Here is a 24,491-nt window from a genome sequence, read left to right on the forward strand (position 1 = left end):
TCAATTGGAATACTACGTCCCTGTGTTCCATTATTGTAATGCAATGTCCTGGTTTCCACATTTTAAAAAGGATGCTGACAAATTGGAAATGGTTCAGAAAAGAGCTACAAGAATGATTTGGGGTCTGAAAAACCCGCCTTATAGTGGGAGACTAAAGAAGCTCAGTCTATTTAACTTATCAAAGAGATGGTTAAGGAGAAACAATCACAATCTGTTGGTACCTCTGGGGGGAGAAGATTTCTTATAGCAGAGGGATCTTAAATTTAACAATAGCTTGCAAGCTGAAGCTAAACAAATTCAAATAGGAAATAAGGTTCAAATTTTAATCAGTGATGGTAATTAACTAATGAAACAACTTACCAAGGGATGTGGTGGATTTTCTTAGAGACTTTAAATCAAGATTGGATGTCATTTTAAAAGGCTGCGCTAGTTTAAACAAAGTTATTTGGCTTGCTGCAGGAATTACGGGTGAAATTGTATGGCTTGCATTATGCAGATCAAACTAGATAATCATAATGGTACCCTCTGGCCTTAAAATCTAAGGATCTATAGTTACTCTAGTTTAAGAGTCACAAGTGAGCACAGGAAACTCCTTACAGGTTAAAAAAATTCAAACACATGGAGTGAAATCCTGGCCTCACTTAAGTTAATGGCAGTTTTATCATAGACTTCAATGAGGCAAAGATTTCACCAATTGTGGCCTAATTTTTTTTCACTTACCAAAATTAAATAGAACTGCTGTTTTGCAAAACCAAAACCACACCCAGCTTTGCCCATTCCTCATTACAGACTAATGTATACCAAAAATGGTTTATTATGCCAAACTACTTGAGAATACAAACCTGAATACCATATAACATATACAAATAATTTTTAATAAGAGGGTTTTTTAACAGTTTACAAACCTGGAACTTTTGACTCATATGCTGGCTCTTCTAAATCCATGTAATATTCATATGGATCTGTAAAGCAAGACATTTGCTGTTTTTTCATATTTAATGTTCTGATATTTTAATGGGTGACCATATTCTGGCTCTCAATCACTGCAAAGCCTCCAACCTCTCCATGTACATAAGGACAACTGGCTGAGAATGAACAAACTAAGGCCCTGCAACTGAATCAGTGTTGTTGGACTCATACATGTATGATAGTAAAATTCCACACAGAACGTATGTTTTTTTCACACACGGATAGACTAAGAAGAGGAGGGAAGGGACCTATGGTTGGATATTCTAAAAGTAAATGCATTGCTCTTCGACTAAGGTCTTATGCATCATGAGTTTTAGTACCTTATTTAGTTGATTTAAATCGGTAAACAAAAAAGGGTAATAAAGCAAAAGAGAATTAAAAAAAATTATCCACAGACGTAGACTTTCATGATGTTAGTTCCATTAATGACTGTCACTCAATATCAAGTTCCATATGTAAGCCGTCACCGTGCCTCAGTGGATCACAACTGAGAATACCAAATTCAGGAGAAACTGCTGAGAAATAGGGCAGACATCCCAAAACTGGTGGGGTTTTTTCCATAAGATATACCAACACTAGCAACAAAAGTAAACTTCTGTCTCACCACATTGGCTAACAAGAAGTCAGAAATGCAGCCTCCTTAGGTATTCCAGATCTGGATTCAACACCCAGACAGTAGATTTAATGATGAGTGGTTATTTAAAACCAATTTCAAAGGGTTCTTCTGATTCCAAAGGACCAGCCGCATACCCAGATCAATATCTTACCCAATAATCATGCTGTTGCCAATCTAATATCTAAAGGCTTATTTATAAGAGAAAGAAAAAGGTGAGAGTTAAAACTGGTTAAAGGAATAAAATACATACAATAATTGCTGAATTCTTGTAGAGTAACTCCTCACTTAAAGGCGGCCCGGTTAACCTTGCTTCGTTGTTATGTTGCTGATCAATTAGAGAACATGCTCTTTTAAAGTTGCGCAATGCTCTCTTATAATGTTGTTTGGCGCAGCCTTTGTCTACCACTTGCAGAAAGAGCAGCCCTGTTGGAGCTAGCCTGTTAGGGGCTTGGAACCAGGGTGGGCCAGCAGCCCCCCCATCAGCTCCCCTAAGCTCCCTGTGCTGCAGCCACCCAGCAGACTATCAGTTCAGCTTTCCCTCCCCCCATTGCCATGTGCTCCTGCCCTCTGCCTTGGAGCTGCTCCCGGAAGCCTCCTGCTTGCTGTGCAAAGGGGGGGGGGGAAAAGAGAGAAGAGGGGTACTGTCAGGGTCTCCCCCTCCCCCTGTACCTCATCTCCACAGAGCGGAGGGGGACACGACAGGGCTCAGGATGGAGGGAGCTTGCTGGCAGCAGCTGCTGTCTCAACTTGCTGATCTACTTAAAAAGGCAATGTACTTAAGAGTGCGGTCAGCGTACTTAAAGGGGTAATGCACGTCTCTCTCTCTCTCTCTCTCACACACACGGTGTGTGTCGGTCTCTCTCTGCCACGCTGTCTCCCCTCCCTCCATTCGTGCTGCCTTATAGAGTGAGAGACTACATTAACAACGTGTTAACCCTTGAGGGCTCAGCCGAGTGCTAGTTCATCATTTCACAGTAAGGCATTCCCTGGGAAATATCCCACCCTTACTTCACCACCTCAACGGAGCTTCACAATCATCATTGCTGTGTAAAGTATTAAATTGTTTATACACATATAAAATAGTCTTTTGTCTGGCAAAAACATTTTTTCTTGGAACCTAATTCCCCCCCCCCGCCATTTACATTAATTCTTATGAGGAAATTGGATTCGCTTAACATCGTTTCTCTTAAAGTAGTATTTTTCAGGAACATAACTACAATGTTAAGCGAGGAGTTACTGTACCAGGTTTGGAGCAGCGATGGAATAAACTGCTGGCTTATTAAGTCGCTGGGTGCTTCCAAATCATTGGTTAGAATGCTCCCATTAGTGTAAATTCATAATCCAGAGATCAGAGCAGGAAAGAGGCAAAACTGAGATGCTTCCAGGGCCTTTTATAGCTTCTGGCATGTGGAGGGAAAGCTCTCAGTCTTAGTTTGGGGGGAAATATAGGCACAAAATGGAGTTCAGTACCACATGGTCTAGTCACAAGCCCTGGCATGCTTCTATGAGTCATAGCAGGGGCCATTACCCATATTCTAGCTAGAATGTCCACAAGAATGTTCATCTAGTGAAGATAGGTTTCTTCCATGTCCTACTGTGTGCACTGATGGGCCGTCAACTCAAATATTCCCTTCCCAATATGCTGGCTAGACTGGATTTAAATACCTTGTGGGTGTTATCCAGAAGCAAACATTGGAAATGCAGGTACACAGTCAATATTCATAACTCCAGATACAAAAATAATGCATGCATACAAATAGGATGATCACACTCAGCAAACCATAATTTTTCCATTGACACCTTAGATGGCATACATTGTACAAGATGTGTTGCTATCACTGTTACATAATTACAAAAATGATCTACATGGTCATATTTTTATCAGATAATGTAAATTATCCATAGAAGTAGACTTTCATTATGTTAGTTCCATTAATGCGGTCATTCAACAGAAAGTTCCATAGGTAGGCATAGGGCCTAAATTTCAAGTGCAGGTTCACGGTAAGAACACGAAGAGAAAAACAAATGTTTGATATACCAGCAGATTCTAAACTTCTGCTCATCTTCATATAAGGATGCCCATATCATAATAAAATCTTCCCATTTTCAGCTCACTTACAAATTCTATCACCGCCCTTGTCTATCAACACATGTCTATCAACATATGTCTCTACTCCGATATAACGTGACCCAATGTAATATGAATTTGGATATAAAACGGTAAAGCAGTGCTCCGAGGGGGCGGGGCTGCGCACACTGGTGGATCAAAGCAAGTTCAATATAACGTGGTTTCACCTATAACGCAGTAAGATTTTTTGGCTCCCGAGGACACAGTTACATCGGGGTAAAGGTGTACATAGAGAACCACTACACCTAAACAATAGAAAAAAATCAAGTCAGCATTGGTCTGTCTCGTACATCTTTGTTCAAGAATAGGGAAACAAGATTCTGGGAAATTATACATTAATCTATGATGGACCACAGAAACGGGGGGGAGGGGTGTTTTCATTATACCATTAAGAACAGTCAATTAAATGGCAGGACACCACAATTCTTGGCTGTATTTTTTGAGGTCAAGGTCAGCATTGCTTAGTGAATCAGCTAGCCGGTTAAAGGGTTACCGGATAATGGTCTTCATGTAAAACTGTCACTTGAATGGTAAGCCTGTTTTTCACCAAACAACAGTCATGGAGGCAGGAGAGCAAAGCTTGCTGTTGAACGACAGCATTAATGGAACTAACATAATGAAAGTCTACTTCTTGGATAATAATTTTTTTTTAAATTCTCTTTTGCTTTGTTTACTGATTTAAAATAAACTAAATAAGATACTAAAACTCATAATACATAAGGCCTTACTTTTAGAATATCCAACCATAGATCCCTTCCTAGTCTGTCCGTATGTGAAAAAACACGTTGTGTGGGGAATTTTACTATCAAATACATATTCTAGACAGCTGGGGCATATGTTGAATGTACCAAGTCTTTCTGCAACTTTTGCACTACTGAAGACAGACACTTTTTTGTGATTACAAAAATTCTTCCCTTACATTATTAATTTTAAATTGCAAACCTCTTAGTCCAGTCAAAGGATTCAAATACCTTAGACAACAATAATGAAAAGATTTTGGAGCAGTACGAAGTCTTTTAAAAATCACAACTCTAGATTAGTTCGGTGATTTCTATTTTAGCTTTTCTGTTTTTATTTTTAGCAGTAAGGCAAAAAAAACACCAGTATTATGCAGTATAAGAAAAACAGATTCCTACCAGGAATTTCAACTGCTTCAGGCTCACCTACTCCATGCTCTTCTACCTGATCATGACTGTCAGTTTCTGAGAGAGAAAAATTAAAGAATTGCTTTCAATTATTAGCTAGTGTCCATGTGAGATTTTTATATATACGTGTGTGTGTGCGCGTGCGCACACACACACACAAAATTGAGTCAAATTTCAAATAGGTTTCAGCTCAGCTCCTAAATTTCCACAGTAAGACCATTTGGAGAATATAATAAAAGTGTGTAGGTAGAATGAAGAAAATCTCAAGCAATCAAAAAATAATCTAGTTAAAAACAAATAAATAAAACAATAGGATTAATTAATATGCTATGGATTAAAATGCATTAAAAATCTTGTTTTGATTTATAAAATATTTATATTTGGGAATAACTTTTGCTGAGGTTCAACATTTGTCACACATCTTCACCAAACTGAAATTTAGATGGAGTCACACTCTTAAAAGGCATGCATTACATGCACTTCATAAATTGCCATGTACAAGCCCGTAGGTGAACAAAAGCGTATTTGTTTGTGAATATTTGCCAGTTATGTTCTCAGTTAATGGTTTGTACACATAAATGCAGTAATTGGCTTGTCACAAAAGAAAGGCCCTAAAAACTTCAATGAGAATTTCTGTCTTGCTACACTTAAAAATATTTCTAGTTGATTCTTGTAGAAATAGTAAGAATTAATATAATGGAAATTATTTAATTGGTTCAAATAAGAGACCTTCCTGAACTGGTTTTGGTATTTCAGGTACTTCAGGTATTTCATCTTCTAATGCTTCATAAAGGTCATCTGTTGTAGGAATTTCAAAATCTTCTTCATATACTTCATCCTTCTGCCGTTCATCATTTAATCCTTCATCTGCACCTTCCTCATGCTCATCATTTAATCCTTCATCTGCACCTTCTTCATGCTCATCATTTAGTCCTTCATCTGCACCTTCCTCATGCCTCTCTCCTGATTAATAAGAAGTACAGAAGATGTAAACACCATACCCAGCACCCGCTGAATTAAATTTCCAACAAATAAGCCACATTCAAATTTATCTCTAGTAGTTTTTAGACATTCCCCAAAATAAGTAGGGTCTTAACCATTATCAGCATGAACTTCTAAAATGCCTGTACACCGATCCACTGGAGAAACGGCTAGGAGAGAGAACCACAGTGACAGATGATACCATCCCTGTCCTCTCTTGATATGTCAAGATGTAACATTTTGAAACATTATTTGTAGATTGGTCAATGGGAGCTACAGGTACTCAGAACCTCTGAAAATCAAGCCAGTTATCAGGGTTTGCTCCCTAGACCACCTAGGTGTCAACAACTCGTTGTCTATCCCCTCACATACAGCTGAAAGGAAATCCAGTGCACCATCATCAAGAATCAATCTCAAATTTGTCTAGTCTGTTGTGCTATTTATAAATTATCCAGTGACTGCAAAGTTTGAATTCATACCGGCTTGTGAATGGAGTGCTTCATGAAGAATGGCCTGGATTTCTTCTTCCAGTTCTGCTTCAACATTCTTGTGCTCTAAATGGGTTATAAAATATGTCAAAGATAGGTGCAAAGGATAACAAAGTTTACACTTTGCAACTGTTGCAATTAGTTTGTAGAAAAAGATGGACATATTCAGTAAAGCAACTCCATGACCTCATTAGATCACTGTAGAATTTTCTATCACCTCTGTAATTAATTGGATTGGAGGCAGGGGGTCAGGTAAAATAGGTTGCATTTTTTAAACAGTAAAAATGAACACCTTTGCCAGACTTCTAGCAATTTCACTGAAGATGAATTGAAAGCATTCCCCTTATGCTTTTTAGTATGTCAAGAACATCAACTTTTCTGTACAACTTTTTTAAGTGACAGTATCACTAGTGATTTCAGATAGTTGCATTCCAGCTTCACCAAGAACTCTCTGATGTTAACCTATACAAAAATAATTACTGCAGCATACACAAGAAAACAAATTAAAACACAACCCACAACTTTTAAAAATAAAAATGGCAGGCAATGAAAAAAAATTGAACTGCTTCAAGTAGCAGTAAAACTCTGTATCTTACCTGATCCACTATTACTTTTTATGGTTCTAAAACCCACCATGTTATTTTAATCCCTTAAATAAAACACTCTGACCTTACAGGAATTGTCACGTGTGTGTCATACTGTAGGGACAGCAAAATACTATCCAAGTCAGTGGGGTGTTTGTTTTGTAAAAATAATGGGCAAATGGTGTCAATTTTTCCACTGGTAAGACTTCCCAAGCAGTTCATGCCACATTACACACACTGTCCCACTTCTGACCCATTTATTTATGGTAAAACCTTTGGCTCATGCTCCCCAACACACCTGTTTTAAAAAATTGCTTCAGGTGATTGGTTCTCTTTCCAGCAATTATATAGCTCCATAAATAAGATGCGAACACAGAATATTTTCCAAAGCAATACTACAGGAGTTACAAGACAAGCCTTCTGAAAGGAAGTGTATGTATGTATGCATGTGCCTTCAGGACATTGTTTTGTAAGTCTTCACTTTATTTCACCTCTCAGATTTATGGGGCTCTAATTTAAGACACTACCCACACACAAAAAGAAGAGGTGATAAACAACAATTCATACCGTATTATCAGACTGAGCTTTCAAAGGTGTCTTGATGAGAAAAAATATGCCATGTCCATATTATTATTATATTTATTGCTTCCTTTATCATCTCTTTCATGTGATAGAGACAGAAATGGATTACTACAGTTAGGTACGTGCAACTGCTCATTTGTGTACACTTAACTCAATTACAAATACTTAATGTGCACAGGCTAAACCAGAAATTCATAGAAGCATGTGGCCAGTTAGGTGCTCAACTACGCAGTGAATACAAAAATACTCAATGTTAATGAAGACATCAAGCTCTTAATACCTATGTTGAGTCTGCAATGGTTTATATACACAATAACATCTTTGAATATTTGGCCCACACTGTTACTAAAGATACAGTTTCTTCTTACAATATGCACATGCTGGAAGGAAGGTTGAGTGTTTGACAGTCACCAAATTTACTCCTGGGGGGAATTGTGCACCACTGCTGGAGCCTTCATTTACTTGACAAATAAAATTTGAAGAATTTTAAAATAGTGTGTGGGGAATTTTTAATTTTTTGGCGCATAATTTTTAAAAATTTGGTGCAGAATGCCCTAAGGAGTAATCATTGTAAGTTCCACAAAGATGGGATCTGGGTTTTCAATATGAAATTTTTGAACACTTATTTTTCTATCAATTGAAGAAAAATTTAATTTCCTATTATGAAGTGTGTGTATGTGTGTGTATACGTACACACCCACAATATATGAGACATGGAAGGAAATACCAGTTTATTAATCCTTATGATTTTTTTTTCTGAATTTGAAATTTAAAGATAAAGGTAAACAAAATGGCAACTAATAATTCTTTGTAAAAATCAGTGACCCTTAAATGCCTTCTAACTCTTCAGTTTTACACACACTGAACATATACTATATAAGTTCATGTCAGCGTCAGCTACTTGAGCGTCTCAACAAATTAAAATATTACTTGTAAAATGGACTACGTTTTCAGAAAGGAAGTCTTTTATAGTCCTTGCCCAGAGCCTAGTCCACAGAGGCTCAAACTGAAGAATTTGTCTGAGCCAAGAAAAACTGAATGGATGTAATCTTTAATGCTTAAAGTAGGGAAAGTACTATTTATAAAAAAAAGTATTACCAATAATAGATTTAATTTTTTTTTATTTTTGATGTCTATAACAAAGGTGGGGTTTTTTTAAACTTATTAAAACGACAGAACTCCTTTTCAAAACGGTTTCCATAAAACTCTTCTATTTTCAATATTAATTGAAAATAGTAAGACTATTATATATGCAGTTCAAATAGTGACTATTCTTTTTCTAATCCTTTATTTAGCAGCAAAAAATGAAGTGCATATATGGAGGGAATTGTCAAATTTAAAATTATATAATTAGATTCTTGAATTTAGAATTTCAAAAGAGTAAGTGACAACAATGGATTTACAGACACTGGGAGAATAAGTGCTTAAAAGAATATACCAAGCTGTACTCAATTCAATTTAGATAAATAATTTTAATATGATTTTTAGATTAAGTAAATTATAAACACTGACGAGAAATTTTAACGTTTCCAACAAAGGGATTTAGAAAAAGCACCAGGTGTTTGTTTCCATAGGGTGCTTCTTCTGACAAGATTATAGACATAGGATAGAAATTATTTCATACAAAATTGTATGAGTAAGTTATACTATTAATATTCTATATAATCAATTAATAGTAATATTTATATTTATTATTACACCAAGTAGGTACATACATGTATGCAGAAGGAATCACTCAAAGTAGTTAACTTGTGTAATAATACTTTTGGCACTTATGCAGTTCACGCATTCAGGTCATTTAAAATCAGTGGGGAAATTGAAAATAAACAACTCAGCTTTTAAATGAATTGTATAGCAAAATTAAATGCTGTTGGAAAACCACCAACGTTTGTATATTCAGATGAAGTGCAACTGTGATAGAATTATTTTTGTGCTTTTTTAGCACAGACTAATTTCCAGTTTATTAACATTATGCCCTACATTCGTATCTCATTCTGTATAGTCTTATGCACATATTCAATAGGATGTGCTTTCTCAAGAGAAAAAAAGATGCAGAAAATAGGTTTTTAGAGTCCAATCCATGCACTGTGGCTGGTAGTAAGTAATATTTACTAGCAAGCACATGTAAAATTGGGTATTTAATTTATTTCCTTGAATTCTGCATAGGACTGGTGGGTTTTAATCTTTTTGATGTTTTAAGCAGGAAATCTGTTCCTGAAGGTAGATTCTGAACATAAGTACAAGTACTTGAGTACTATAGTACATAAGTACTGAATACTTAAAATATGTAGCATTGATTAAACTCTGCCTAGTTATTGAGCTTAAAATATTGCAAAAACACAAAGCATTTAAATTACAAAAAGAAAATACCATCTTTTTGTTATGTGTGTGTAAAGTGTAAAACATCATGTGGTCCTGAGCCTAGTTTGGTGGCCTCTTGGTATTACCACAACACAAATAATAATAGCAGCAATAACATTATTAATATCTATATAAATAAGCATTAATGATGGGTTTACAATTGTTTCCACACTTTTGTTCTAGCAGTTGAGCCAAATATGAACTCCCATAATAATATGAATTATTATATATGTAATAATTAAAAAAAAATGCTGATCTAATTTAAAAAAAAAAACCACAAGTTTTATGCCTGTATCTTTCAAGTCACAAGACAAATTGTATATTTTGTCCTCTAACCAGGAGAGCAATAAAATCATGAGACAGCATTCATGTACATTTTTATGTATTGTACTATGTATTGTACTACCTTCATTTAACACTTGGTGGAGCAACCTAATTAAACTTCGCAGACTACTCAAAGTGGCAAATCTGCTCCCATTTTTTGACTAAGTACTCTACTACATCTATATGCATACCAGCATTTGTATTCTTACAGAAAAATATGCTGAAACAATACTATACAAATTGTATATCAAGAATGTTTACAGTCACTCTTTCTATAGTATGAGCGAACCAGTTAAGAATTTTAATGTTTATTAATTTTATAACAGTTACTTATAGTGATTCCTGAATATTGTGGAATAAATTACTACAGTAAACTGACAACTATTAAGAAGTTAAATGGCAAATGTTGGCAACAGAAAGAAGGAATTTTTTTACCTGTGATGAGAGGTCATGCAATTTCACATCCACGCAGACAAAAGTACCATAAGTGAAATGTTTCTTGCCTTTTGTTGTCATGTACACTTTGTGAGAGACCTTACCTGATGTAACGAATGACTGCTCTGCAGCTTGAATGGACTCTTCGGATTCTGCTGGTGTTGGCTGTGCTGGGACAGATCTTTCTTTAAGTCCTGCATTTTTCAGTTATAAAGTTAACTTTAGGCTTTTTTTGTCTTGATCTAATTATATATCAGCATGAGAATCTTGATAATCAGCATGAGATTCAATTATATTATCAGTAAAACAAATGGACAGTATAAGCACCTGAGGATTTACGCAAGCAATGTACTGGTCTAGGTTGTCCTTAACAGTACATACTCTGCAAAGACTAAAGCATGTTGGAGGGTTATTTGAAGAATACATAAACATGAAATTAGAAAAATGGGTAAAGATGCCCAAACTTCTTTCTTTGGTATAAGTTTATTGAACAAAATCCACACTGATTTAAACACATCACAATACTGTTCATAGGTTTTGTTTAGTATGAAAAAGTAATGTATGCTGATAAAAAACAGACATTTCTTTTCATTTCAACTATTTCCAAATTTTAAAAATGGTACTTATGTGATTTTTTTTAAGTTGTCTTATCTTGAGTTCTTCTAAAAAGTTTTCATAACGCATAGCTCACAATAAAACTATTGACTAGGCTCACAAGTATAGCTCAATAGATTGTAAAGAAGGCTACAAGCCTAACTGTGCCTTCAGATTCAGTAATCTACCCTTTAGTTCTCTTCAGTCCATAAATCAGGTTCATGAATGCTGTAGCAAAACTATGATTCACGGAGTTCTGGTACACAGGTTTCCCCGATATAGTAAGAGTTGATGTACAACTAAATAAGTGCCTCTGGATCTAACTATGATGGAAAACAAGGGAGCTGCACATATACAGTGATTAGTGCCGGGGTAAGAGGGTCACAGAATTTCCAGGTGGGAAGATCACCTAGTCCCATCTTTCATGTGTCCAGTGCAGAATTGTTACCTAACGCACATTTTCCACTTACTTATGAAGTCTAGTTTTGGAAAGTAACAAGTGACAGTTTTGAGCCACTCACATTGAGATATTGAAATCTTAGGTTGTAGAACATTTTCAAGAATATCCTGATAATCAGGATGAATTTTCCTCTTCTATAAGAGCAAATACAAGCCAGAGTTCTTACTCAATAACCATACTACAAGGTCTACATGCTTCCAGTGTTGTTCTCATTGAAACATCAGATTGTACTGTCTGTCTCATTAATAGAAACATTCATTCCTAAAATGTCAAAAACTCATAACATTTAAAATTGATTTTACATCAGATTTGTTTTATGATTAACAAAATCCAACGTTAGTCACTGAATAGTGTTCATTAGGGCTCAAACAGGTCTATTTTTTGAGGCCTGAACAATGGAGGGGGCAGTGAGAACTTTAGTTCCCTCAACTCTATTTTAGGTGTTTTTAGCCAGGATTGTGTTATATAGGTGTTGTTTTTTTTTTAATTAATTCTCACCAGAACTTAGCCTAAATGACAGCTCTGTAGGATCTTCTAATAGTTACAAACACAGCTGAAACATGTCAGTACTTAAAATATTTGAAGCCTGATTGAAAAAAACAAAAGCCTGCAGTTCACCACTTTGCATACTAACTCCTCCTCACTTATTTAAAAAAACCTAGCAATTTAGACTTCTTGCTGCACATGCCAAAACAAACTCTCAGTTTCAGGTCTCTCACAATATCAACTGAGTTTACAAACTGGGTAGATCAACAGAGCACAAAATGCATGTTAAAATATGCATCCGTGTCTTGGTTTTGTTGTTTCAAGTTCTCCATTTGTCTTTAAGTATAAACTGGCAGGGCAACAGATGTGCTGTAATTATGTGATGGCAAGTCAGGAAGCAAATAAGTTCCTCCAAAGTGAACTACACTGTAACCCTTTAAAACTGACTTTAAGCCACCACTTCAGTTCCATCAGCTTTTTACTATTATTCTGTTTAGAGATTTTTTTTCTGAAAGCTAAATCTGCATTATATACCTTAATTTCACAACCATTCTGGGCTATTCTGACGTATACGTAATTTTTATTTACGTAAACAAGTACTTTTATATTACTTAACAGGATATTTGAAATTACTGTGATACAAGGATTGTTTAACTCATATATTTTATACTAATAAAGCTCAAGGGTTTTTAAATTAAATTACAAGGAACAGCATGAGCAGCTTGTAGCAGACCAGCAAATCCAGAGTTAAAAGATTAATATTGCATATTTGACTTTTTTACTATACTCATGGAAACCAAGCTAATTAAAAAAACATAACATGGTTTGGGTCACTCTAGTGCAACATACTTATGTAAGACAAAGTGACAAATGTCCTCAGAATATGCTCAGAGGACCAACATCTTTCAAAAAGAAGGTACACTATGATGAACAATCTTCTGTTGCGATGTTCCTTGTAAGTATAATTTCCTTGATTGAAACAGTACACACATTTTATTTTCAGGCTCTTAAATGTGCCTTTATACAGTAACAACTCTATTGGATTTAGATGTTTGATTTTAAAGAAAGGTGTTTATAGAGACAATTCCATGTATTAGGTTACAGAGTGACTGTGTGACTGACCTTTCACACACCAAGCATGTGTATGTTTATCCCATTTAAAACTGTATACATATTGGAATTCACAGGAAAATGTGAATTAACAATTACAAAGAAACATGATGGTCTGAACTACATTAGAAATTTTCATGAAGCTGCTTTAAAACAACAGCATTTTAAGTAAGGTTCCAATGCTGCAAAGTCTTACACACACGCTTAACTTTATGCATGGGAATAGTCCCAATGAAATCAATGGGACTTCACATGTGTATAATCTTTGTAAGATTGGGACATAAGAGGACTGTTGGGTTTTTTGTGTGGCTTTGGGGGGGGGGGGCGCCACGGGAACATATGAGGGAGCGTTAATTCTGCCTTTTTTCCTCAATACCACTCGATGCATGCAACTTAAAAATGCAATTTGAAATAATTTATATTGTTAACTGCAATATGGCAGTTCAGAGCTTGGAACAGATAGAGGCATTATAGAAAGTATGACACTCAAATCTCCACCTCCTCTCCCCCTCCCATCCCCATGTACTTTTCTCTGTTACCAGATATAAGAAAAATGTTGATGTACACACCCTCAATCCAGACACTGGAAGGACCCTAGATGTAATCTGCCAATAGAAGTACTTCCAGTACCTAATTACAATAAAAGTGTTTCTCTATCAAATATATATCTTCATTTCCAACAGATTACAATGGAATAAGACATAAGAATATTAATATTGTTACTGAAACTGAAACTTAAGAGAAGTCTGGGCTTGTTATGCAAGAATAGATATCAAGTCCCATTTCCAAAGGAGATTTAGAATATTTTTCAAGAGCTGTTCTGAGAGATTTCTATATTCACTCCTACATTTTTGCTAATCAGCTCTAAAATGTACCCTGATTAGCACGCAGGTGTGTATATATACACACTTTATATTTTCCCAGTATTCAGAAACTAATTCAGTATGTCATTCTTCCTAATTAGGACAACTTGTGTCACATTGTACTGTAGTATTTGCCATTGTTTTTGTTTTCAAAAACATTGTTTCCTTCACAGCATTATATAAAAGTATACTACTGCACCTATCACCCATAGGTCTTAAAGCACCTTGCAAATACTAAGCCTCAATACAACTAAGCATGCATATATGTACTGGATCAACTGAGAGACAGAAGTGAAGTAGTTTATAGAAGGTCACAGACCAGTTTATGGTAGAACCGGAACTGCGGAGTCAAATTCCAGAACCTTGCTACGACCACCAGCCACTACAGTCAGTGATCCTCAAGTATCATTTTCAGATTTTGTTCTAGTCTCTTGTAATTTTATTTGCAATGATTCAGCATATAATCAATTCTATTGTTTGTCCAATAAAAATCAGGATTTGTACATAAAGTATTTCTTATATACCAACTAGAAATTAAGTACAGATTTTGTAACATACTGAAATACACTATTTCTGAAGAAATTTTGTAACATCCTATTTACCCCAATTAATAAGGCTCTTGGATACTTCTCATTCTTCATTGCTGAAAATAAAACAAAGAAATACCAATCCAAAAAAATGAGCTAATGTGTAGAAGTAGAACATTTAGAACTATTGTAGGAATAAGCTATTCTATGAGTGGCTGCAATACACAAATCTGTTCTCTAATCCAGTCCAGTCAAAATACAAATAATGGTACAATGTCAGCTTCCTGAAATTTGATCAGCAAGCAACAACTCCCATTTAGACATCTCAGTAAGTGGCTAGATTTTCAAAAGCTTCCATTGAGAAGGGAACTGCTGGCTTCTGAGCACTTTTGAAAATTTGCCCCCAATTTTGGGTGCTGAACACTTTTGAAAATCTCACCCATAGTGAACTAACAAAGGTTTCAGAAAAAAGATGAAGCCAACACAACAGTAATTTAGCATAGTAATAGCAAAACAAAACTGTCACAGGACTACTGAAAAACATTACAGCACTCAATAAAAGCATCAGACTCTAACAAATGTGTTTCATTGACACTATTTCTAGTTTGCATGCCTTCTAATGAAATGAGAATTAGTTTCTTACAATAGGAATTTTCACCACTTAGGTAATGTCCAGATTATCTTCCAATAATACATTAATAAACTTCTACATATGATCCATGTTTTTACACTCTTCACATATCTACAAGAAAAATGTAACACCTTAATAGAAAGCAAGACACATGTATTTAAGGGTTTGATATTGTATGTAAAAAAAAATTTTTTTCAAAAAAGATTTCAAAACTATACCAACAATTTTTAAATGTACAGGACTTGTGATCAAATACATTATGTACACATTTGAGCTCCACAGCAGATATTTGTTCTGTGTTTACAATGCAAGTACACACATAAGCAGTCTGCATAATCATCACTCACACTAATGACTTTCAGAAAAATTGTTACTAATACACTAAATTATGTTACCAATACACTAAGTTTTTCTCACCATCAAATTTCTATTTCTGTTTTTTCTTCTCATCTTCCTTTGCTGAATGTTCAGAAACTCTGGAAGGGATTTTAGCTCTCTTTTTAGTTACTGTGTCTTTCCCTGCTTGAGAAGGGATAACCTCCTTTTCAGTGGCTGATTTCTTCATAGTCTCTTTGTGTTTTACATTATTGTCTATTCCTGATTTTTCATTTTCCTTGCCTTTGTCTTTTTTAACCTTGTCAGAATCTTTCCTCAATTTAGCCACCTCAACAACTTTCTTAACCTTTCGGTCAGCAACTTTTCCTTCCATGGATTTTTTTTTCTCTTCAACTTTGTTTTCCTTCTTCCTGGATGCTTCCCTCTCTCTTATTTTCTTGAGTGGTTCTTTAATTGCTTCTTTTACTTTTCATATTTTCATTTAAAAAATGGAAAACGTTAATTAACAGCACCATTTTTAGATCATGGAATACAATTTTGTGCAAGGTATCTGCATAATTTAATGCCAATTGCAGCTCCAAACCTGAATAATCTAAGATGACCACCCATATTACCCCCCCCTCCCCAAAATCTAATGCTGGCATAGCTAGCAGCCTATTTTTTATTCTAATTAACCCATAACAAAATTCATGAAATATTTATGCAGAAAGATCTCTTGATGCCTAAATACTTGTTAATTAGGATGGCAATTTAAGCTATTAATACATTTATAAAACTACACAAATTAGATCTGAGTTTCGTACTGAAGTCTTAAATCATGCAGCAGATGCAGAAAATAAGCATCTTATATTAAACAGCTGTATTTTCAATTTCATACTCTAATAAAACTACTTTTCTATAACTAATACTGTTAGTTTACTTTTACAGAACACATGCTTTTCAATGACTTTGTCTAACACCTCTTTGATCCTGGTACTTTGAATCTTATAAGATAAAGAAAGTATTGTATTTGTAAGACTACCTTCTTTAAAACAAGATCTACTTGTGAATTTTTCAACCTCATAGATCAGCAAGAAAATTTACAGTAACTAATATCTATAGCATAACACTTTAGGGACACTGTCACCTTAGTTAGGCCAAAGATTACAAAAAAAAATTAATATGACTAGGAAAAAGGTTGAGAACCCAACAGCGCTGTTAGTGAATTAAAACCAGAACTGGGAGTACTAGAAACTGATTTCCTTAACAATATGCAGAAAAGATGATTCAGCAAAATGAAATTACTTTGATGCTATTTTCATATTTTGTGTGGTTGGGGGGTGGGGGGGGGAATCTATGTCAAAATAACTTTCCACTTTATACATAAACCTGAAAACTATTTTGCTTATTATGATGGGGTTAGCATAGAAAAAAAAGATTCATTTACTTTCAGCCCTATTCACACTTACAAATAAAAGAAATTAGCCTGGTCCTCTTCCTATGAAAGGCAGTAGTAATTTTTTACCTATGTAATTTAACAGAAGCAGATTTTCAATCCTTACTCAGGAAAGTCTTCCCTTGAAGCCTACTGGAGGTTTTGCCAGAGTAAATTAATAATGAAAGCTGTAATGTAGTGTATTACTAACTGATTACTTGTACCTTCTCATTACATTTTCTGCATATGAAAAGAATATACTCTTTCCATTCATAAAAGTTATAATTCAGCCACCGTATATCCTCCCAACAGGTTCTCTACATGATGTGCAAGGACTGAAGGCATTTCATAACATTCCTTCACTACAATACCATACAATTCTTCAGTAAGAACCCAAAACACAACAAGTAACTAAATGGCTCATTTATTAATATTTTGGGAAACATACATTTTCAAAACAAGTTATTCCAAACACAACGCAAAACAAAAGCTATAAATTTCAGCTGGCATGCAAAGATAAGAAAAAATAGTATTCATATGTGCATGAGAACTTTCCCCAGTAGACAATTTTTTTCTAACCATCTTTTCACTGTAAATTAACAAAAAAATAATTTGGTACTCTAGCTTTAGAGGGAAAAAATGATAACCAATGTTGGTGTAGTTTGTTACATTCAACAAGCAGGCTGCCCAGTACAGAGTAGTAGATGCAACAGATTATTCCCGGCGAATGTTTCTTCAAATAAAACTAGAATTGCAAACAACCCTAGAAATAACATCCAATTAGAATGGGAACAACCACTAAACTCTAATTTCTAAACCACACTTAAGAATTACTGGATGAAATTCTATGGCTTATGTTAGGTATATGATCCTAATGGTCCCTCTTCTGCCTGAAGATCAATAAATCCCTTAAATATCTGAAAACAGTAAAGATGTCACTGAAGAGGATTAAGGAACAAAACAAAATCGGGGCATATATTTAAAATGTCTCTCTACATACACCATATGAAATAACAGAGTTGCAAGACATCAGCGAAATCATGCAAAAAACTTGCACAAAGTGTTTTTGAATAGATTTACATTTAATTATATCCTGTATTAGGAAAGCACTCAAATTAGCTGCAGATGGATAACAGGAATTTGAAATTCTGACTGAGAATTTGCAGGGTATTTGTTTGCTGCATCTCCAACTAAAAAGACAATCACCACATCTAGCATTAGTAGCCAGAGTTCAATTACCTGGTTTGCAAATCTCATGCATTTCAGGCATTAGAAATTATTTGCACAAAACTCACTGACAAAAGACGCATCAAAATACCTTTGGCCTTAGCTTTTCTCTTGTCTACCCCTCCTGGCTCCTCTCCTGATGTTTGTAAGACGGAAACAGGTTATAAACATATTTTCTGATATTCAATACATTAAGCAAATAACATACATAATTTACCAATCTAGAGCAACAAAATTTCATTGGCTCTTTATGGTAGTTAGAGTTCAGATTTCTTCCAAATGCCAACCATTTCTAAATATATTTTGAATTATATATTTGTTAAAAGAAGAGCTCTTTATTGTACTTCCATTTGTTGGAGACAGCATGGATTGCAGGACTGGGCTCAAATTAGGGTCAGATGTTCATGGAACAGTTAAATGATTCCCACAAATACCAACCATAAGCAGACCCATAAGATACTTTAATTGAAACAACTTTCAAACTACTAAATGTATCCACCAATTGATTATATTAACCTCTACAGTTAAGTTGTGTAATTTGTGCTTAAAAGTGACAAAAAATGGCTTTATTACACTGAAAAAGACTTTTTGAACTGCTAACCCTACACACTTGACCTGAGATCTGAAAGCCAAACTGCGTTCTCTCCTCATGCTTTAACATCAGTGATAAAATAGTTAAGGCCCAACTTGGCTGGCAAAATTACACTTGTGTAACTTTACTGCCTCCAGTGAATAAACTTACAAGATCTAAATAAATCACTCAGTTGAAGCAAAAGGAGTACTATTGAGCCAATGGAGATAGCAGAATTAATAAAACTTATTTAGCAAACTTATGAAGCAAGTAAATATGAAAATATATCTTAAGCTGTTACAGTGTTTAATAATTTAAAATGGTAAAAAAATCTGGTTATTTCAAAAGCCTTTTGCATAAATAAGAGCATGATTTAATTAGGAAAAAACGTACAGAACTTAATTTTACCTTTCCCCAAAAAGATCAGTAATTTAAAACTTTATTTTAAATTGAAACGTGCATACTCCATAGGGAGAGAGCTCAGCAAATACCGTTTGTGTTTTATGGATGTTTCACTTGTTTATAGATAGACTGCAGAAAATTATGGGTAACTCTTCTTATGTAGACAAAGAACAGTCCTCAAGTTCTGAGCAAGTTATTAATGCAGCCCTCAAGTGTGCAAATTTTACATGCCCTTCTATTTAGCAAGCCAACTAATAGATAGTATCATTTCCAAATCAAACCATGTCTATCATCATTCTTGGTCACAGAATTCTACAGTAAAAATATCTCTACACTTAAAACAAGAACACACCTTTAAAATTACTACTATATTTTGATCTAATTTGAATGCTTTACAAACTTTTGGCATCAATATTAGTTTTGTTTTGTTAGAGAGAATTATTATGGTAAATGAATATGATTTCAACAAAACAAAACACTTACCGCATATAAGCGGTTAATGCCTTACAAGGTGAATATTATAGTTATACCTTTCTAGGAGAACGATGTAATAGCTGAAAGCAATTCTATACCACACTGCTACATACATACATAAACAGCTAACCACAAGAAACATTTCAACCAAATCTGTAACTTTTCCTGAAAAATTTATTTTGGCTGTACATACCACATTTTTTAGAAGATACTAAAATATAGTTTACAAAAATTTGAAGGCATATATTGTATAAATGTCAGTATTAGTACCATTTCAATCATATGTGATAAACATATGTGACCAAGTCAGGCCGGACAGCTGCAAGGGGTCTGGGAAAACTGGTACGTTAGCCCTAGAATACTAAAGGCCCTTTTTCCTACAAGCTGGGAAGGGGTTACTTCAGGTCAATTAAGGACACCTGAGTCCAATTAAGGGCTCCCTGAAACCTGTTAAAAATCTCTCTCCTGGTGCGGGTGAAGACAAACTGCTGCAAGGCTGGTGGCAGCAGGGAGACAGGCTTCTCCATAGGGGAGACACCCAAATGCAGTGCCTGTTTAGGGGAAGGACTGAGACCCCGGGGCCAGTGACAGGACAACACCTGCCCCAGTGAGGGGCCAGGGAAAGGTATTCCCCTTTAGTTTTGGTGCGTTATAGACTTGTTGTCTTTTGTTTGGCCGAGGACCACTCCTCAGGCCTTCCCCAAGGCTTACCGAGAAGGCTCTGAGAAACAAACCCCAAAGAGGGAAGACAGACACACTCCATAGTGGAGCTGATTTACCCTGCCGGAGAAGAGAGCACTAAGTCCAGCGAGGCAGAAGGGGTGGCTTGCCACACATACTATTTCCAAATTTTATGACAGATTTGGAGACTTCTGCAATTCTTTTCACAAGCTGCTTACTAAATTATGTAAAAACAAATATTACTATAAATATAGTATCTTTTCATAATTCCCAATGTTAATCAAGTTGGTACTACACAACTCTACTTAAGGGACACTAACTCTTAAAACATTACACACAAGGTATTCTTACACTTGGACAAATTTTTTTAATACAAAAGAAAATGTAGAATGAATCACGCAAATAAAGCACCTCAAGCATTTCATCCCTAGAGAAACAATACACAAGTACTATTAATTCAGAAAGAACAGCATTCAAAGACAAAGAATAGTTAGAGTATTTAATACAAAATGAAACTTCTAAAGGATCTATCATTTTAAAGCTGTTCGCACTTTATACTTTTGATGTACAAGACCTTCTTGGAAACTTCCAAGTTTCACTCTTTAAAAATAAATAAATTAAAAAACAATTTACTTCTCCTATTTTATTTGACAAAATGTTCATTTTATTCTAAACATTTAAATTAACATGACTGAATACACTTTTGAAGTGCCTTTGAGTGTCAGTTTCATTAACTGAGGTCAACATACACCTCTACCCAGATATAATGCGGTAAAGCAGCGCTCCGGGGGGGCGGGGCTGCGCACTCCAGCGGATCAAAGCAAGTTCGATATAACGGGGTTTCACCTATAATGCGATAAGATTTTTTGGCTCCCGAGGACAGCGTTATACCGAGGTAGATGTGTATATCGAGAGAATTGCTGATGCTATGCTGGTTTGGTTTGTTCAAAATAAATAAATAAAATGTTAATTCTTTTTTTTTTAAAAATGCACATGAAAATGCTCATAAAATGTCACCGATTTTTAAGCAGTATTCCCAGTTGATGGGGAATTCTGTTTGAATACTGACAGCATGATTTGGTCTTATACATCTGGAGGACATTCCCCCATCAGTTTACAACTCTTAAGTGGATTTTTTTTTTTAAGGTAAAATGTAAATATTTCTGAGCTAGTTTCTAACAAAAGAAGGTCCTGTTTTTCCAGGAGTCACAATGCTGAACTTAATAATTAATGATATTAAAGCTATAGTACAACTGTTTAATGAAATTTTAAAGAGTTAAATTACCTCAAATCCATTACTGACATTGACATTATTTGTTACTATACTTGTTCTATAAATGTAAAGCACATTTACTAGAACTGTAAGTAAACATCAAAGGCTACATTTTCATACTTAGAAATAACTTTTGTAGTTCACATTCAGTCTGAGCAGATTTGTTGCCATACCCCAGAAAGTTCCATCAGGTACGACAGAGTAGTAGAAAGAAAAGAGTTTCATGTCAGGCCACCACCAAGCAGTTTCCCAAACTAGCTATCTTTAGCTTGCATACAAAAAGTTTATCTCTAGCAGAAGATTAACAAAGGAAGATATTTAAATTGTGGAACTAAGAACACAAAAGTAAGTTTCCAAACAAGAAGTTAATCTTTATATTATAAAATCAGGTGTTCAAGATCAGTGGATTTACACATCTATCTATACTCCATAGAAGAATCACAAGAGAAAACTAATTTATGCTTTTTTTGGTCTTGTCCATGTCATTTTTTTACTTCTACAACATACTATATTGGAATTTTATGGCCTTCTGCTCAACCAAAATAGTTTGCTTATAAAAGGCTATCACTTACCTTAAGTTGGATTCTATTTGCTACCAAGTTTCATGTGTCCTTCAGGTAACCAGGCAAATCAGAGCTTGGAAAGATGTTCTTCCCACACTCCCAAATACAAGAGAGCTTTGCAGTTTACACAGCTAGCATAACAAAGGATTGCAGAAACTGCTGTCAAGTCATTCAGAGTAAGCTTCTCTGCTCACTTAACTATGAAAGGAAGAACTGAGTCATAGCCATAGTACATTTGAGCTGAAGGATGTTGACCTAAAATCTGTTAAACACTTCCCTCAATTGTATGGATCCCAAGAATATCTGGGACGGAATGTATGTTGTTAGAGGAGATTCATAACTCAGATTATCTATCTTTCTCTCTGAATAGAAAGAATTGGGCTTTAAAAAAGTTGATTTTTTTTGAGACGATAAAAATCACAGATGTATGAGTATTGCATCTTGTTTGCAAAGTAGAAACAAAAGTCCAAGAAGTCTTTTGTCTTTGTTAGCCTCAGTAGGTGCAACACAACTATGAAAACTGATTGAAAAACCCCTTGGTAGTGGTGCAGCAGCATGAAATTCATTAATTACTATAGAAAGCTACCTTGCTGGATGGCTGCGGAGTTGGGAAACACATCAGTGCAGACTGACTGAACGAACCACAGAGACTTTGACCGCAAAGTATTAAGCAAAAAATGTTTTAAAAAAATGGATTTGTTCTATCCTACCATTTTTACTAACAGGAGCTGCAATAAAAATCTTCCCTAACCATTCAACGCCTTCCCTTCCTTTCCTCCCCCAACCCACATAACCTAAATGAATAATTCATAAAATTTTAATTTCTTCTAAGTTAAGTCACTGGAAACTGACTAACGATACAAAATTATGAAATGTTACCTAAGAATGAGCAGTCTTATAACCAACTGCCCTTGAAAAAGTTTAAGAGTGAAAGTTTTAAAGATACTTTTTTTTTTTAAATAAAAAAAGCTCCAAAATATATGCAATAGTAATCTCAAAAGATATATAAACATTTCTTGGGTTCATTTTATTAACTTTAATATAATGATTCCAGGCATTCTAAACATTGTCCCTTAAAAAGAATTGCTTACATTTCCACATTAAATACTGTTGAAGATGTCACAGAAATCAGGGGTTCAGCCTTTAAATATATTATCAGCCATTACAATTTTTGTGGGTGGAACAGAACTATAACTTTCATGTAACTCATTTTTATTAGTATCACAGCAAAGCAAGCGATTATGCAGAAACATTAATGACTTCCCAGCATCCATTAGCTCAGCTCACTAAATAGTATTTTTAATAAAAAACTTAACGTCTGATCAGTTTAACAGCACTTCCCCTAACCATTGTGTAGAAAATAAAAATGATAAACACAGAATTACCCTGATTTTCTCTTCTAGAATAAAATGATAGTAGATTGCACAAGTTAGGAGAATCATATTTCATATTTACAATTAAGATTGTAAAAGGTTGTGAGTTCAATCCTTGAGGGGGCCACTTAGGGATCGGGGGCAAAAATCAGTACTTGGTCCTGCTAGTGAAGGCAGGGGGCTGGACTCAATGATCTTTCGGGGTCCCTTCCCGTTCTATGAAATATACCTATCTCCATATATTTTTTATTTTATTTTAACCCATTCAGCTAAAGGTCAGCATGCCTAGTTTTTGAAGTGTCACGTTATTTAGCCCAATGCTTTTCTGAGCTCTCTGAGAAACCTAACAATTTTACAAATGCAATGTGTCATATAATATCCTGTTTGTAGGTTGTGGACTTTAATTCTGATAACTGGTTGCATTTTGAAATTTTCCATCTATAGGACTTGGAGAGCATAAGGGAGCAGAACAGAGAAAGGCATCCAGAAATACTGTTCATAAAAATTCTGGAGAGGTGGAGAGAATCATTAACTGCAGCTTTTTTAAAGCAACAGGACACTTATTTGATGCAACTCCATACACTTTATTAAAAATAACCTTTTGAGAAAGATGAAGACCATCATAAATGTATCCCAAGGGCAAATATTTAGTCATAAATCTTCACAGCAAAATTAATAATATGGTATAGGATGTAAGTTTAGTTCATGTCACATTAACAAGACCTCACAGAACAGTATTTTCATTTAGGACTACAAAATAAACTGTGAATTTATCATTTATGCTGTATATACACATTCCATTAAAATATGGATCATCACTTAACTTCAACTGTTATACGTAACCCGGCTCTCTTTTCTGAACATATTTTAGATCATATCAATGTATGTGGAAG

The 24,491-nt window shown here is 35.0% G+C and overlaps 1 protein-coding gene across 32 annotated transcripts in view; it reads right to left on the reverse strand.

Annotated features, from left to right (window-relative positions):
• Window positions 1-24,491, reverse strand: part of ASPH (aspartate beta-hydroxylase) — a 190,704-nt gene that overhangs the window by 107,820 nt on the left and 58,393 nt on the right. For 18 of the 32 annotated variants that reach the window (XM_024109617.3, XM_024109616.3, XM_042845629.2 and 15 more), the window contains 6 exons: window positions 18,353-18,397; window positions 10,718-10,807; window positions 6,319-6,393; window positions 5,588-5,821; window positions 4,850-4,915; window positions 906-962 (listed from right to left, as the gene is read on the reverse strand). In XM_024109617.3, coding sequence (XP_023965385.2) covers window positions 906-962; window positions 4,850-4,915; window positions 5,588-5,821; window positions 6,319-6,393; window positions 10,718-10,807; window positions 18,353-18,397 — 567 coding nt within the window. The remainder of the gene's footprint in view (window positions 1-905; window positions 963-4,849; window positions 4,916-5,587; window positions 5,822-6,318; window positions 6,394-10,717; window positions 10,808-18,352; window positions 18,398-24,491) is intronic. The other 14 variants (XM_065585626.1, XM_065585633.1, XM_065585628.1 and 11 more) reach the window with 2 other exon arrangements.

The sequence above is a fragment of the Chrysemys picta genome, chromosome 2 (assembly GCF_011386835.1).
Source record: "Chrysemys picta bellii isolate R12L10 chromosome 2, ASM1138683v2, whole genome shotgun sequence".
NCBI lineage: Eukaryota > Metazoa > Chordata > Testudines > Emydidae > Chrysemys > Chrysemys picta.